We start from the raw sequence: 13201 nt of genomic DNA, 5'->3' as shown, positions 1-13201 counted from the left end.
AACGTGCCTGTGCCTCCCTGGGGAGCTTGCTAAGTTCCAGATCCTGATACAGTATGCCTGGGGTGGGGCCTAAGATTCTGCATTATTTTAAATGTTTATTTATTTTGGGGGGTGGGCAGAGAGAGAGAGAGGGAGAGAGATTCCCAAGCAGGCTCTGTGCTGATAGTGCACGGGACTCGATCCCATGAACCCTGAGATCATGACCTGAGCCCAAGTCAAGAGTCGGATACTGAACCGACTGAGCCACCCAGGTGCCCTGAGATTCTGCATTTCTGCATCTCATCCAGATGCTTCTGATGCTGGTGGTTCTCAGACCACACTCTGAGTAGCATAGCCCTATGCCAATGTCACAGAAAACGTCCTTAGTTTTTCTTTAGGGAGATCAGGGTTCTGTGGAGTGATTGAAGGTGATGGCATCGACTTTGAAGGAACTCTGCCCACACCTGATCTCTTTTCTTCTGCTTTTCCCCCAGATCATTTGTTCCTTGTCCTTGTATTGTTATTACCCTTCCAGAACACAGCTAGCTGTCTGTCACAGTGGAAGGCTTTCCTTGACCTCCCCTTCACCCCTTGACCACCCCCTCCCCCCCATGGACTCCTGACCAAGGCCCAGGCTCCTTAACTCTCCAATCTAGGCTTGTGATGATGTGGATGCAACAACTTTTCCAACTGTCCCAGCAATGAGAGCTCTCCAGCATTGGCCTGGGCTTCCTTGTAAAGTAGTGAGCTCCCCATCACCAGAGGGGTATAAACCTGGGCTGGAGAACCCCTGCTGGGCGTATTGCAGAAGGGGCTTCCGATGTTGAGAGGAGGCCCAACCAAGTGGCTTCTGAGCTCCCTTCCAACCCAGAGACTAAATAAATCTTTGAGTCGCTTCACATGAACAAAAGAGCATTCCTGTCCCTAGCACCCCTTTTCTCACCCAATGAGGAGATGGGCTGAAGTTGTTTCTGTTGCTTCCTTAGGTCAGCTGAAGCTGTCGATTGATGCCCAGGACCGGGTTCTGCTGCTCCACAGTGAGTATGGGGCCAGGCCATGAAGGCCGTAAGTGCCACGCAGAGGATCTTACACCATCCTGTCCACTTTTCCATTTATCCATTTGTTTCTCCTCCCATCCAGCACATAAGTAGTCACCGAGCTTCTGCCATGGCCTTTGCTGCCTGGACTCTCCTGCTTAGCCAGCCTCCTATCTCTCCAGCCTTTGGCCCTTGCCGTTGAAACCTCCCTCCACCCCCTCCCCTGACCCCCTGGAGGGCATCATGCTTGCTCATGCCTCTGTGCCTTTGCACCCACTGCTTCTTGGGTCTGGAAGAGCCTCCCTTCTTTTTGAATTTCTTTTGAAAAAGAACTCTCCCTCCCTCTGATTTTGCAAGATACATGCCTGCCTTCCTCATCATTGAGACTCAGGAAGGAAAGCTCGTTTTGCTTCATTTTTCCCCCTCCAGGAATTACCTTCTGATCTACCTGAGTACATTGTTGCCCCTTCTGTGTCCTTAGTGCAGCCCTGACTACACTGTGTCCCTCTGATCTGTCCAGGGAGTACAGTGGGGGTAAGTGGCCATGTCTGCCCCACGTGCTCTGGGGCCAGGGAGACCCAGGAGTTCCTCAGGCCAGGAGCCTCCCCCCAGGACCACGCCCATGAGGGGAAGGATGCACAGAGGAACAGTAACTAGGACACCAGGCAGAGTAGACCGGCTGGCGCCTGGGGTCCTCCGGTCCTGGCCTTGGGGGGGGCCCAAGGTGAAGTTCCCAACGACCAGCAGAGGGAGGGTTCTTTGCCAGCCAGAGCCCGACTCCAGCTGTGCAAACAGATTTTGCAAAATGCATCTTGGCCTCCGCCACTTCATTTGTCCTGCACGGTTTGCTTTGGCTTCACCCCAGACTTCGGGCTCTTCATCCCTTCCAGCCTGTTCCTCTTTCTCCTTTGGCTTCATACGCTTCACGCCTCAGACTACGGGAGCCCCGTCCAAACCGAACAGAGAGGAAAACAGCAAAGAGGCTCTGCTTCTGTCAGACCTGCTGCCTGATTTCAGCAGACCTCAGGCAAATGGGCTGGGCTCGCGTTCGAGACCAGGCTTGCACCTCGCCTCCCATCTGCCCCTGGCCTTTATTTAGTATGGTTTTTCCCTGTAGCAAACCTTCCTTGAGCAGTTACTTGCCTGGCAGACACTGTACTAAGCACTTTAGATACATTCTCGTGTGTAACCAGCACCACCACCATGGGAAGTGGATGCTATGATCACTAACACATTATCACCCCGCCATTAAAAATAGCAAACAACAAATTCATGGGCGCCTAGGTGGCTCAGTCCATTGAGCATCAGACTCAGGTCATGATCTCACGATTCCTGAGTTCGAGCCCCGTATTGGGCTCTGTGCTAACAGCGCAGAACCCACTTGAGATTCTCTCTCTCTCCCGCCCCTCCCCTGCTCACTTGCTCTTTCTTTTTCCAAGTAAATAAGTAAACTTAAAAATCAACAATCAGTCAATCAATCAATTGCAAATTCAGTTGCACAGAGACAAAGCAACTTGCCCAGCTCTCCTGTCACATCAGTGGTGAGCTGGGGCCTGTGCTGGTCTGCGGACCCAGGGCCACAGGCTGTCTCTGGACCCAGGCTTTTGCCTGAAGTGCTCTGCTGTCCACCAGCCACAGCGCAGCTGACGGGGCAGGGTCAGCTGCCCGGCCTGGCACCTCCATCCCTGGAGGCAGTCTCATGTGGAGGAAGGAGCACCTGACTGGGAGTCAGGAGATATGGATCTGACCCAGCTCTGTGATTCCTATCGTCCTGATGGCTCTGGGACTTTGGGCAAGTCTCTTACAGTCTCTGCGTCCCCGTACAGTCTCATCTTTCCCATTAAATGAGGGGTTGAACTCAATACATTTTATCTTCTCTGTCAGCTGTAGGATTCAAGGAATCGAACATGCTCTGCCACATCTCAGTGAGGGTGCTGCCTGCGGGTGGCAGAGGGTGGGAAGGGACCAGACTGGAGAGGGGTTGGGATCCAGGGGTTGCTATGCATGTGAGGGGCTCGTGATTCCTTCCTTCCCAGCCACTCACACCACCATTTTCATCCTCTTTTTAGTCATAGAAGCCAAAGGCCTGATGAGCAAACAGCCTGGCCCCTGTGATCCCTACGTGAAGGTATGTGATGGGGTGGGGGTAGGAGGGGTGGGGAGGGGGACAGTGAAGGGCTGTGTTAAAGTCAGAGTCCCAGGGTCTCAGCACATCTGTGGGCCCGGGCTGTTCGAGGTGGCAGTGACCGCCTCTCTCTCTGGTCGTTGGGTGTTGATTAGGTCCAGTGATGAGGCCCTGAGCCAGGATTGGCCCTTCCCTTGGCCCAGCTTGGTCCCCAGGCTTTCCTGCGAGAGCTGGAATTTCATAGGTGATCGTGGTCATCCATGCAGGTGAGCACGGTGAGAGTGTGGATGTCGGACACCCACAGAAAATCCCAAGCCTACTCGTGAAAAGCAAAATGTTTTCACCCTCTCCCTGGCAAAACTGGAGGCAAGATGGCAGGTTTGGACGGTGGAGGGAGCGAGTGTCTCTGAGGCCTAGAAGATCCATCCAAGGGCGAGGAGGCCCTTGTAAATGAGGACAGAGGTCCCATAGGGCCGAGGGCCGACTTCCAGCCAGAACCAAATGCCAGGCCACTCCCACAGCGTGCTGCTGGGATGCCAGGTGCAGGCCCTGAGGCTCCCTTCTGTGTTCTTCCCGAAGCCTGGTCAGGGCCCCTGTGGGCAAGGACTCAGTCAGGAGCAGGGCAGGAGCAGAGGCAGGGCAAGAGCAGCTGGAGGGCAAGGACGTGGATTTGGGGCCTTAGCGGAGGCCGACCTGGAGCCTCTGGGGAAGGGAGCACCCAGCAGCTGCCAGGAAGCTACGAGAGAGACCCGTGCTTAGAGGGAGAGCAGAGCTGGTGGAGGTACACCCTGTTTAGGCTGGGCCTGTGGCTGCTGGCCGACTCCAGTGCCTCATCCGGGGGCTCTCTTTGTTCCCCAGCGTCCCGCCGAGGACTTCACTGTGTCCTCTGCAGAGGCCAGTTAGAAGGACACCTGGGAAGCCTTTCACTTGGGAGATGTGCAGAGTCGGCTGCGGGACTTACCGTGATTCCATGGCCTACCAGGAATCACCTAACGCTTGCTTTTCCCCAACTCAAGGTCTCTTTGATCCCCGAAGATAATCATCGACTCTGCCGCCAGAAGACGCAGACCATCCCAGACTGCAGAGAGCCAGTCTTCCATGAGCATTTCTTCTTGTAAGAGCCTGGGGCAAGCCGGGCCCTCGAGAGGAGAGGGAAGGAGTGTTTATCTGGGAACAGCTCTCTTTGCCAAATCTAGAAGTCAATCTAAGCAGAAAAACAGTGATTTCTAAAGGATGCCTTTGTTTTCTCGTTCGTTCATCTATACCCTTGCGTCCCTGGGCCCCGGCCCAGAAGGGAGGGCCACAGTGATAAGGTGTCACTTGGCTGGTTCTCACAGCCAGAGTGCCCAGCCTGAGGCTGCCAGTCCCTGGAGAGGTCGCATTTTCCCAGCGTGCCTCGGGCCGAGCCTTCTCTTTGAGTAGAAGGGATTTTCCAAGCTGAGGGATCCCTCCCTCTTTTGAAATTTGCTAACTTCTCTGAGCCTCAGCCTCTGTGTTTGCAAAATGGGCTTATGATAGTACCTTCCTCAGAGAGCTGAGGTGTAGACAGTGTAACACCGTGTCAGCTCTTGCTATTTATTATTATTATTATACTACTACTATTGTTTCTGCCCCCCATCCCTGAACTTTGGGGCCCTGGGAAAGAAATGGACGTTTTGTATTTTGTTGGTGAAAATTAAGATTCTTTTGTTTTTTTCAACCTACACGAGGTAATTTTGCTTATGGTAGAAGAATAGACCAGCAAAAACAAAGAAACGAGAAGACGCCCTGAGCCCTACGACTCATGACACACCTTGGCTTCTTTCTTTTCAGATCTTTGAGTCTGTGTGGGTGGGTATGTCTGGGTGTGCATGTCTGGGTGTGCGTAGGTGTTTACGAAAAAATAGAATCGTTCTATAATATTGTGCGGTGACTCCCTTTTGCCCCGAACAACGTAATGTAGACTCTTCTGTGTATGTGAATACCTACCTCCCCCGCTACTGGCATTTGACTTTCTTTAACCAGCTCCTTATGGTTGTGTTTAGGTTATTGGTGAGTTTTGCAGTTTGATGGCCCCGTGGGTCTAGCCAGGAGCTCGGCCCTCCTAACACGCTGGCTGTCTGGTTTGCTTTGCAGTCCTGTCCGCAAGGAAGATGAACAGAAGCGCCTTCTGGTCACTGTGTGGAACAGGGCAGGTGACTCCAGGTGAGGGAAGCACTGAACAGCGGGTGGGGGGACAGCCCGCTCTGAGCCCGTGGGTGGTGGCCGGCAGATGGCAGGGACTTGGTTAATACTTGCCGGATGAATAAGTACTAGTGGCAACACTAAATTTGAAAGGCTGCCAGCCCCCCCGAATCCCTGTCCCTCTGGGTGGCGCCAAGGACCATGTGTCCCAAAACATTTGCTGCACTCTTGGCATCCACAAGGCACTAGCTTGGCCACCGGAGATGCCAGCCAGCCTCTGTGTGGATTCTGCTCTCAAGGTGCCCACTTTCTGGAAGGGATGCCAGGTGCTGCACAGATACAAATTACAGTAACAGTATACACAGGCTCAGTTTGATGGGAGCAGAAGCTCCTAGAAAAACAGGCCCATCTCTTTCTTAGTCATCACCGTACCCAGTGCCTAGCACATAGAGGTTACGTAAATATTGTTTGAATGAATAAAAGAATGAATGAGTAATAAGGATGGTAAGTATGGGAGGGGGAAGTTCATCGTGGGCCGAGGTGATCAAGGAAGGTTTCATGGAGAACATGGGATTCTGAACGTGGGGCAGAGATCAAGGATAAGACGAGGAGGGAAGGTTTTGCGTGAGGAGGCAGTGGAGGAGGGGCGGAGGTTTTCCGTAGGAGAATCCGGCAGGCTGGTCTTGCATGCTGCCCAGGACGCAGAGGCTGGACGTGGCCACTAGCATGGGGTTTCGTATAGCACAGCGGTGGAGCGCAGAGGGACAGGGAGATTCAGCTGCCCCGCAAAGGCACTGAGAGCACCTGGACTGAGTGCCGTGACCTGTTGTGAGCAGCAGGGGCCCACCCACCTGGCCCAGCCCAGGAAATCTGGGGGACCCTATGAGCAGAACATTTGTTGAGCAATCATAGAACCAAACGGTGACTGAAAAAGTGGTGTGGTGAATGAAAATCAGCTCCACTCACCAGCTTAGATTGGGAAAATATTTTGGGGTTGAATGTTTTTTTTTTAATGTTTATTTATTTTCAAGAGAGAGACAGAGAGAGAGAGTGTGAGTGGAGGAGGGTCAGAGAGAGCGGGAGACACAGAACCCACACCAGGCTCCATGCTGTCAGCTCAGAGCCTGACATGGGGCTCGATCTCACGCAATGTGGGATCAGGACCCAGACTGAGATCAAGAGTTGGATGCTCAACTTACTGAGCCATCCAAGCACCCCTGGGGCCAAATGCTTTTCAGTGTCTTACATTTTATAGCTGGTGTGCTTTTCAAAATTGAGCCTTATGCAACCTTCATAATGAAGGATATTTCTTTAATAGAGCATTTTCTTCTCATGGAACAGGGCTGATGGTGCTGTAGGGCTCATTTCTTCTGCTGCCATTTCCTGGGTACCAAGATGGCAACATTGTGCTAGGTGCAGGGGACACAGAGGGTCAATCAGAGGCTCTCCTGCTCTTGAGAGGATCACCAGCAGAGACGTGGAGGTGTGGGTGAGGAGGAGGGCATCGTGTTGATTAACAAGGGCGCCCCTTTACTGGGTGTTGACTACAAGCCAGGGGATGATAATGCATCATCTCATTTAATTCTTAACTCTTAAGAGGAGGATGTTTTTGCCTTATGTCTTTAGGAGAGGCAACTGAAGGTAAGAAAGGGAGTCTCCTGCCCAAGGTCACATGGTCGGTGAGGAGTACAGCCAGGATGGGGACCCAGGCAGTTAGACCCCAGAGTCCTCACTCTTAACACTATACTGCCTCCTGGGGTACAAGCGAAAGGACAGAAGAAAACCAGCAGAGTATAGAGAGGGCAGGGCGGGGGAAGAGTGGGGAGGGATCGCTAAACTCAACTGGTGTTACAGGAGGGTCAGGTACAAAGCAGGGATCAGCTAGAGGTGAGGAAAGCCAAATCTGAGGATTCTGTAGGTGTTCTTTGGAGCATGTGCTTCCTCCCAAGGGTCGCTGGCTCTTAACCCCGGGTTTGCATCAGCATTCACTGGGCTGCTTGCAAGGAACACAGCTTCCCGGGTGCCACATCAGATGGATTCAGTCCAAATCTTCATGGGTAGGATGAGGGATGTGCATTTACACAGGTTCTCAGGGGGACCCCGTGTGGCCAGCTTGGTTTTGGGAAGCTGGTGGCGGAGAGATACTGAGGGGTGTTGAGCAGGGCATGTGGCAGGTGTGTGTTCTAGGTCTGTCCTCCTGGTAGGGCTTTGGAAGGCTGGGGAGGAGCTAGCTGATCCTCTCAGTGATCTATGAGAGAGAGGCTTTAGGGATAGGGAAGAGGGAGACAGACCCAGGACAGATTGAGGGGATTAGATGAACGGGCTTAGCGGTGGTTGTATGATGAGAGTCAGGGATCATTCCTGGGTACTGGGTGGTGTCCCCAACCAGACCAGTGTGCCCTGGAGGGGGAGGGAAGCCTCTTTGGATACATGGAGATGGAGGGGCAGGGGAGCAGCCAGATGGGAGGTGTGTATGGGGCAGCGTTGCTGAGGCAAGCTCAGGGGATAGAGAGGTCCATGCCAGGGTACAGGTGTGGGAGCCATGACCCCCAAGGTGAAGTGCTGAGTGGGTGGGACTGCCCAGGATGACCGTGAGGGCCAAGGCTCAAGGGCCAGAAGCACGTCTTGACAGGAAAGCCCAAAGAAGACAGAGGAGGAGTGCTGGAGAGACGGAGCACGTCTGGGGAGCCCACCAGATAGAGGCAAGAAGGGGAGCAGGTGCGGGAGGCGGGCACCACGCTGGGATCTGCCACCGAGGTCTGCCCTCCCGGGAGTCCGGAGCGAGCCAGGCAGGGCGCGGCTCACAGGTTTTGGAAAAGAAAGTGAGGCCAGGGAAAGTGAGTCAGCGCCCAGCGGGGCAGGGTGACAGAGGCAGTGTCTCCACTTGTTGCCTATTTTGGGAAAGTGAGATTCCTTACTAAACCAAACACAGTTGAACTCGTGGTCACCATCCCAACCCAAAGCTCAAGAGGGGCTGAGCAGGCTCAGACAGGCCTCTCATGGAACAGACGGCCCTGCTGGAGCCGCCGGCACCACGGAGGCCGCTCAGCCCCAGGGAGGCGTAGCCTTGACCTGTCTCCGAGCGAGAAAGACCTCAGAGCCAGGCAGAGCAATGGCAGGAAGCTTCTGGCCTGCACAATGCTCTCAGATCACATTGTGCTTCCCCGAAGGACAGACATGCAACTTGCCGACGTGAAAGACAATTCCAGAAGGAAGGAAACAAACATTTATTGAACTCTTCTCTGTGCCAAGCACTTTACATGCGTTCTCCCATTTAATCCTTGTAACAACCCGAGAGGTAGGGATTATTATTGTCCCCCTCTTCAGAGAAGAGGAAACCGAGGCTTACAGAGGTTCGAGAACTTCCCTGAGCTTATGTAACAGCTCACATCAATCAAGCACTTAATGTCCACCGTGTGTGGGCATTACACACCAGATTCCAGGCGGTGCCCAACTTAGTCCGCACAGCGCGGTATAAATAGGTATCACTGTTGTCTCTGGCTTACAGGTGAGGACACAGAGGCACAGAGAGGTTAAATAACTTGCCCAAGCTAATATAGCTCGGATGTGGCAGAAACAGGATTCAAATCCAGGCAGTTTGGCGCCAAACCTGGGTAGTCGTAACCACATTATAGTGCACTTGACTGTCTCGCACAGGCGATAAATGACTCCAATGCTGTACTCCGTCTGTGTGAGTACACTTGCTCCTCAGAACCCGGGCTGCTTCCCCTGGGAATTTATAATGTGGTTGTGCGTAAATCATCCAGCTGAACACAGGGCAGTTTCATTGCGAACCAGACAGGAGATAAAAGGGAAGCATCTGTTTTCATGAATTCTCATGATCGTTTCGGTGATGGCTGTAAACTTGTATTTGGGGAGAAAGATGGTCTACAAAGACATTCTGGGGAAGGGCTGGGTGGTGTGCCCTCATCATGGTGACACAGTGGGAGTCGAGGGGACCCAAGCCTTAGAGCGGAGCTTTTGGCTCTAACTCACTATGAGACCTTGAATGAGTTCCTTCCCTGCTCCCAGCCTCAGTCTCCTCAACTGTGAAATGCAGTGAGAAATGCTAAGATTTTTCAGCTTTCAGGCTCTGTGAGTTTTCGAGAAATTATAGACATTTTCAACATATGCAAAGGTAGAATGTATATAATAAACCCTCATATATCATAGTCCAGCTTTATCAATTATCAACATATGGCCAGTCTTATTTCCTTTATGCTCCTATGTATATTCCCCTCCTCCGGTGGATTATTGTGAAGCAGGTTCTAGACATCATCTCCTCTAGTCACCTCTCCTCTCCTCCATCTCTCTCTCTCAAAGTTGGCTTAAAAAGACAGCCACAATGCCACTATCATGCTTGACAATTAAGAGTAACTCCTTAATTTCATTGACTATGGAACTCAGCTGTTTAAAAGTTTTACTTGGGGGCACTTGGGTGGCCCAGTCGGTTAAGCGTCCAACTCCTGGTTTTGGCTCAGTCATGATCTCATGGTTCATGGGTTTGAGCCTGCGTAGGCTCCTCGCTGGCAGTGCAGAGCCTGCTTGGCATTCTGTCTCCCTCTCTCTCCGTCTGTCTCTGCCCCTCCCCTGCTCATGCACATCCACACGCATGTGCGCTCTCTCTCTAAATAAATAAATAAACATTAAAGAAAAATGTCCTAAAAAAATGAAAGTTTGTTTGGTGATATGGTGAAGGCCAGACTGAAGCTCTAATATCAATCATAGCGCTTTCAGAATCCGTGGCCATAGTTGTTAGGGTTGCAATGTCACGCACCGAGTTAAAAAAAGAACGAAACACATACACATGCTTGAAATGCATCATCTCTTACGCGAAGAGTGTGTACATTTATGGACAGTCTGGCTGCTGCGTGTCATGCCCTATCCTGGGCCTTCTAAGTGTTCTCTGTCCTTTAATCTACTTTCCAAACAGGACTCCAGTGCCAAGTACAGTGCCTTAACGTTAGAGAGCTTGTCGCCAGACATGGGGAAAGAAAAGGAAAGAAAAAAATGAACAGAAAAATATGTGTTCAATTTAAGCCATCCAATTAAAAATAAATTGAGATTAAATGGTATAAGCCTGTAACAGAAATAGTTTAAGGTCCCTGAGAGAATGAAAATGCATTCCCTCAAAATAGTGCATTTTCATTTTGCTGCTGTTTTTTTGTAAGTTTATTTGGGCGGGGAGGGGCAGAGAGAGCAAGAGAGAGAGAGGGAGGGAGGATTCCAAGCAGGTTCTGCACTGTTCATGCAAAGCCTGATACAGGGCTCGAACTCCTGAACTGTGAGATCATGACCTGAGTTGAAATCAAGAGTTGGACGCTTAACCAACTGAGCCACCCAGGTGCCCCTGAGTTTTCATTTTGTAGTGGGTCTCTGACCCTCTGCTCAAAAGGCAACTGAGCCAAGTACTATTCCCCATGAGCATTCCATGAAGCCATATCTCTGAGCCTTTGGGCTGGCTGTTCCCTCTGCCTGAAGTGCGTTTCCTCTTATTCTCTTTGGCTTAACTTTTCAGGCCTTTTTCCAGCATCTTGCCTCCCTGAGCTCTCAGCATTTGTTGCCTGCACTGTTCATCTGTCTGTCTCACCCTGTCTAGTGATAGCCTTTGTGCTGCTGTCTTGAGTTGCTATTTAAATTCCTGCATGTTTGTCTTCCTTCCTTAATGCTGCGGCTCCTTGCCCAGTGCCTGCCAACCAACCGCGGGCATGATGGATTCATCCATTTGTCAAGCCTTCACTGAGTGCACCCAGCCCTGGGCTCAGGGTTTAGCATTCAGAAGTAACCAAGGCTTGGCCTCTGAGACTTTGTGCTGGTGAAATTTTCAGGCAGTCTCCAGGGTGAGCCCCAGTTCCCAAGTGTATAAGCTGACTGGTACATTGCTGTGTACTCAGATTACATGTAAAAGAAGTCTTTCTTCCTCCAAAGATTTCAGGTTTAAGGAGTAGCTAATTGAAGAACACTTAGAGAGAGAGAGTTTCCTGCTTATGGACATTAATTGTGACAATTTACTTGGCCTGAATTAGCATGAAATCATTGGAGGCCCCTTAGCAGGAAGCAAAGCTCATGGGAGGCTATTAACCATTTAGCATTCTCTAAGCACCAGGGAATGAAAATTGCACTTACCGAAGAGCCAGAGGAGAGACAGCCTGTATTACAGCTAAAGCACTGTGGCTGGAGATTTAGAGTTACAGCCATAGCCAGTGGGAAAGGAAAACGTGTAGCAAGGCGGTGTGAGCACCGACATACCAGCAGGGTTGCTCTTGAATATGTTGACAAACAAAATTAAATTGTCGGTGAGCACCTTGGTAAGTCTGGACAAGGCTTTTCTGGAATGGCAGCTCCCATCGGTGTCTGCAAGGGTCACCACCACTGTTGGAGCTGACTTGGCCACTTCCCAGGAGGGAGGTGCGTTTGTTTCTGATGATGGGGGCTGGCAAGATGGGTGTGGAAGGGTTGCCTGACTGGGGGGAGCACACTGTCCTCTTAGGAGCGATTATTAATATGGCCTTGTATGATGGGAGGGGGCAAGGAAGAGGGGAAGCAGGGGGAGCCCAGGCTGCAGGAAATGGGGGCAGGGAGAGAGAGCTGGGAGAGGGGCAGAGTGACCGGAGCTGGTGAGGAAGGGCCAGGTGCCCAGTGTGCCTCTGTAAGGCAGGTGCGCCAGTTGTGAGGATCAATCCCGGGCAGTTGGTAGCCCCAGCCCCTCGCTGGACTTGGCTGTCTGTGAGAAGCCAGTTTTGTTTTGCTTAGGACTGTCAGATGGTAAGCTGCCACCCTTTCCGGAGAATGCAAACAATATGTATTTATAGAGACCTAGTCCGCTGGTCCTTGATTGGGACAGGCACAGGCTAGTGCCCTACAGGATTCCCAGGACAGCTTTAAAAAAACTTCTTTTCCTTTAATGTTTATTTGATTTTGAGAGAGAGACACACACAGAGTATGAGTGGGAGAGGGGCACAGAATCTGAAACAGGTTCTATGCTCTGAGCTGTCAGCTGAGGTGGGGCTTAAACTTGGGAATGGCAAGATCATGACCTAGGCTGAAATCGGACACTCAACCAACCGAGCCACCCAGGCGCCCCAGCCGTTTTTTTGTTTTTTTTTTTAACATTTATTCATTTTTGAGAATTGGAGAGAAACAGACTATGAGTGGGGGAGGGACGTTTATTCATTTTTGAGAGTTGGAGAGAGACAGAACACAAGTGGGGTAGGGGTAGGGAGAGAGGGAGACACAGAATCGAAGCAGGCTCCAGGCTCCAAGCTGTCAGCACAAAGCCCAACGTGGGGCTCAAATCCATGAACAGTGAGATCGTGACCTGAGTTGAAACCAGCTGCTTAACTAACTGAGATAGCCAGGCACCCCCCCTTTTGTAAAAATGTTTATTTATTTTGAGGGAGGGGCAGAGCGAGAGGGAGAGGGAGAATCCCAAGCAGGCTCCATGCTGTCTGGGCAGAGCCTGACGTAGGGCTCAATCCCATGAACCATGAAATCACAACCCAAGCCAAAACCAAGAGTTAGATGCCCAACTGATGAGTCACCCAGGCATTCTGAGGACAGCTTTCTCTAGTCTTGTACGTCTAGATCCTGCCTCGGACTTACTGTGTCTGGTCTCTAGGAGCTGAGGCTGGAGCACAGGACCTGGATGCACCCTTCAGGGGGCTCTGTGGTGCACCCTGACCAGAGCCACTGGCCTCACTCAGCCCCCTTAGATCAGGTTCTGGGGAAACACATCCCCAGGGAGCTCACTACCCACCCAGGCAGCTTATTCCGTCTCTGGCTCTGCTGTTGTGTCTTCCATAGTATTTGCTCAATCCCTCCTCTCTGTGGGTCCCTCAGATATTGAAGGATTAGGCTTTAATCTAAGTACTTATGTTTGTCTTGATTAATAGCTATG

The 13201-nt window shown here is 51.5% G+C and overlaps 1 protein-coding gene across 2 annotated transcripts in view; it reads left to right on the top strand.

Annotated features, from left to right (window-relative positions):
* RGS3 (regulator of G protein signaling 3) overlaps positions 1 to 13201 on the top strand; it is a 121154-nt gene that overhangs the window by 14393 nt on the left and 93560 nt on the right. The window contains exons 2-5 of one of the 2 annotated variants that reach the window (XM_029919838.1): positions 966 to 1016; positions 3086 to 3144; positions 4158 to 4255; positions 5257 to 5325. In XM_029919838.1, coding sequence (XP_029775698.1) covers positions 966 to 1016; positions 3086 to 3144; positions 4158 to 4255; positions 5257 to 5325 — 277 coding nt within the window. Of the gene's footprint in view, positions 1 to 965; positions 1017 to 3085; positions 3145 to 4157; positions 4256 to 5215; positions 5326 to 13201 lie in introns of those variants that run through there. The other variant, XM_029919835.1, reaches the window with a different exon arrangement.

The sequence above is a fragment of the Suricata suricatta genome, chromosome 13 (genome assembly GCF_006229205.1).
Source record: "Suricata suricatta isolate VVHF042 chromosome 13, meerkat_22Aug2017_6uvM2_HiC, whole genome shotgun sequence".
Taxonomy (NCBI): Eukaryota; Metazoa; Chordata; class Mammalia; order Carnivora; family Herpestidae; genus Suricata; species Suricata suricatta.
The sequence above is the reverse complement of the archived record's forward strand: the minus strand, read 5'-3'. Positions and strand labels throughout refer to the sequence as shown.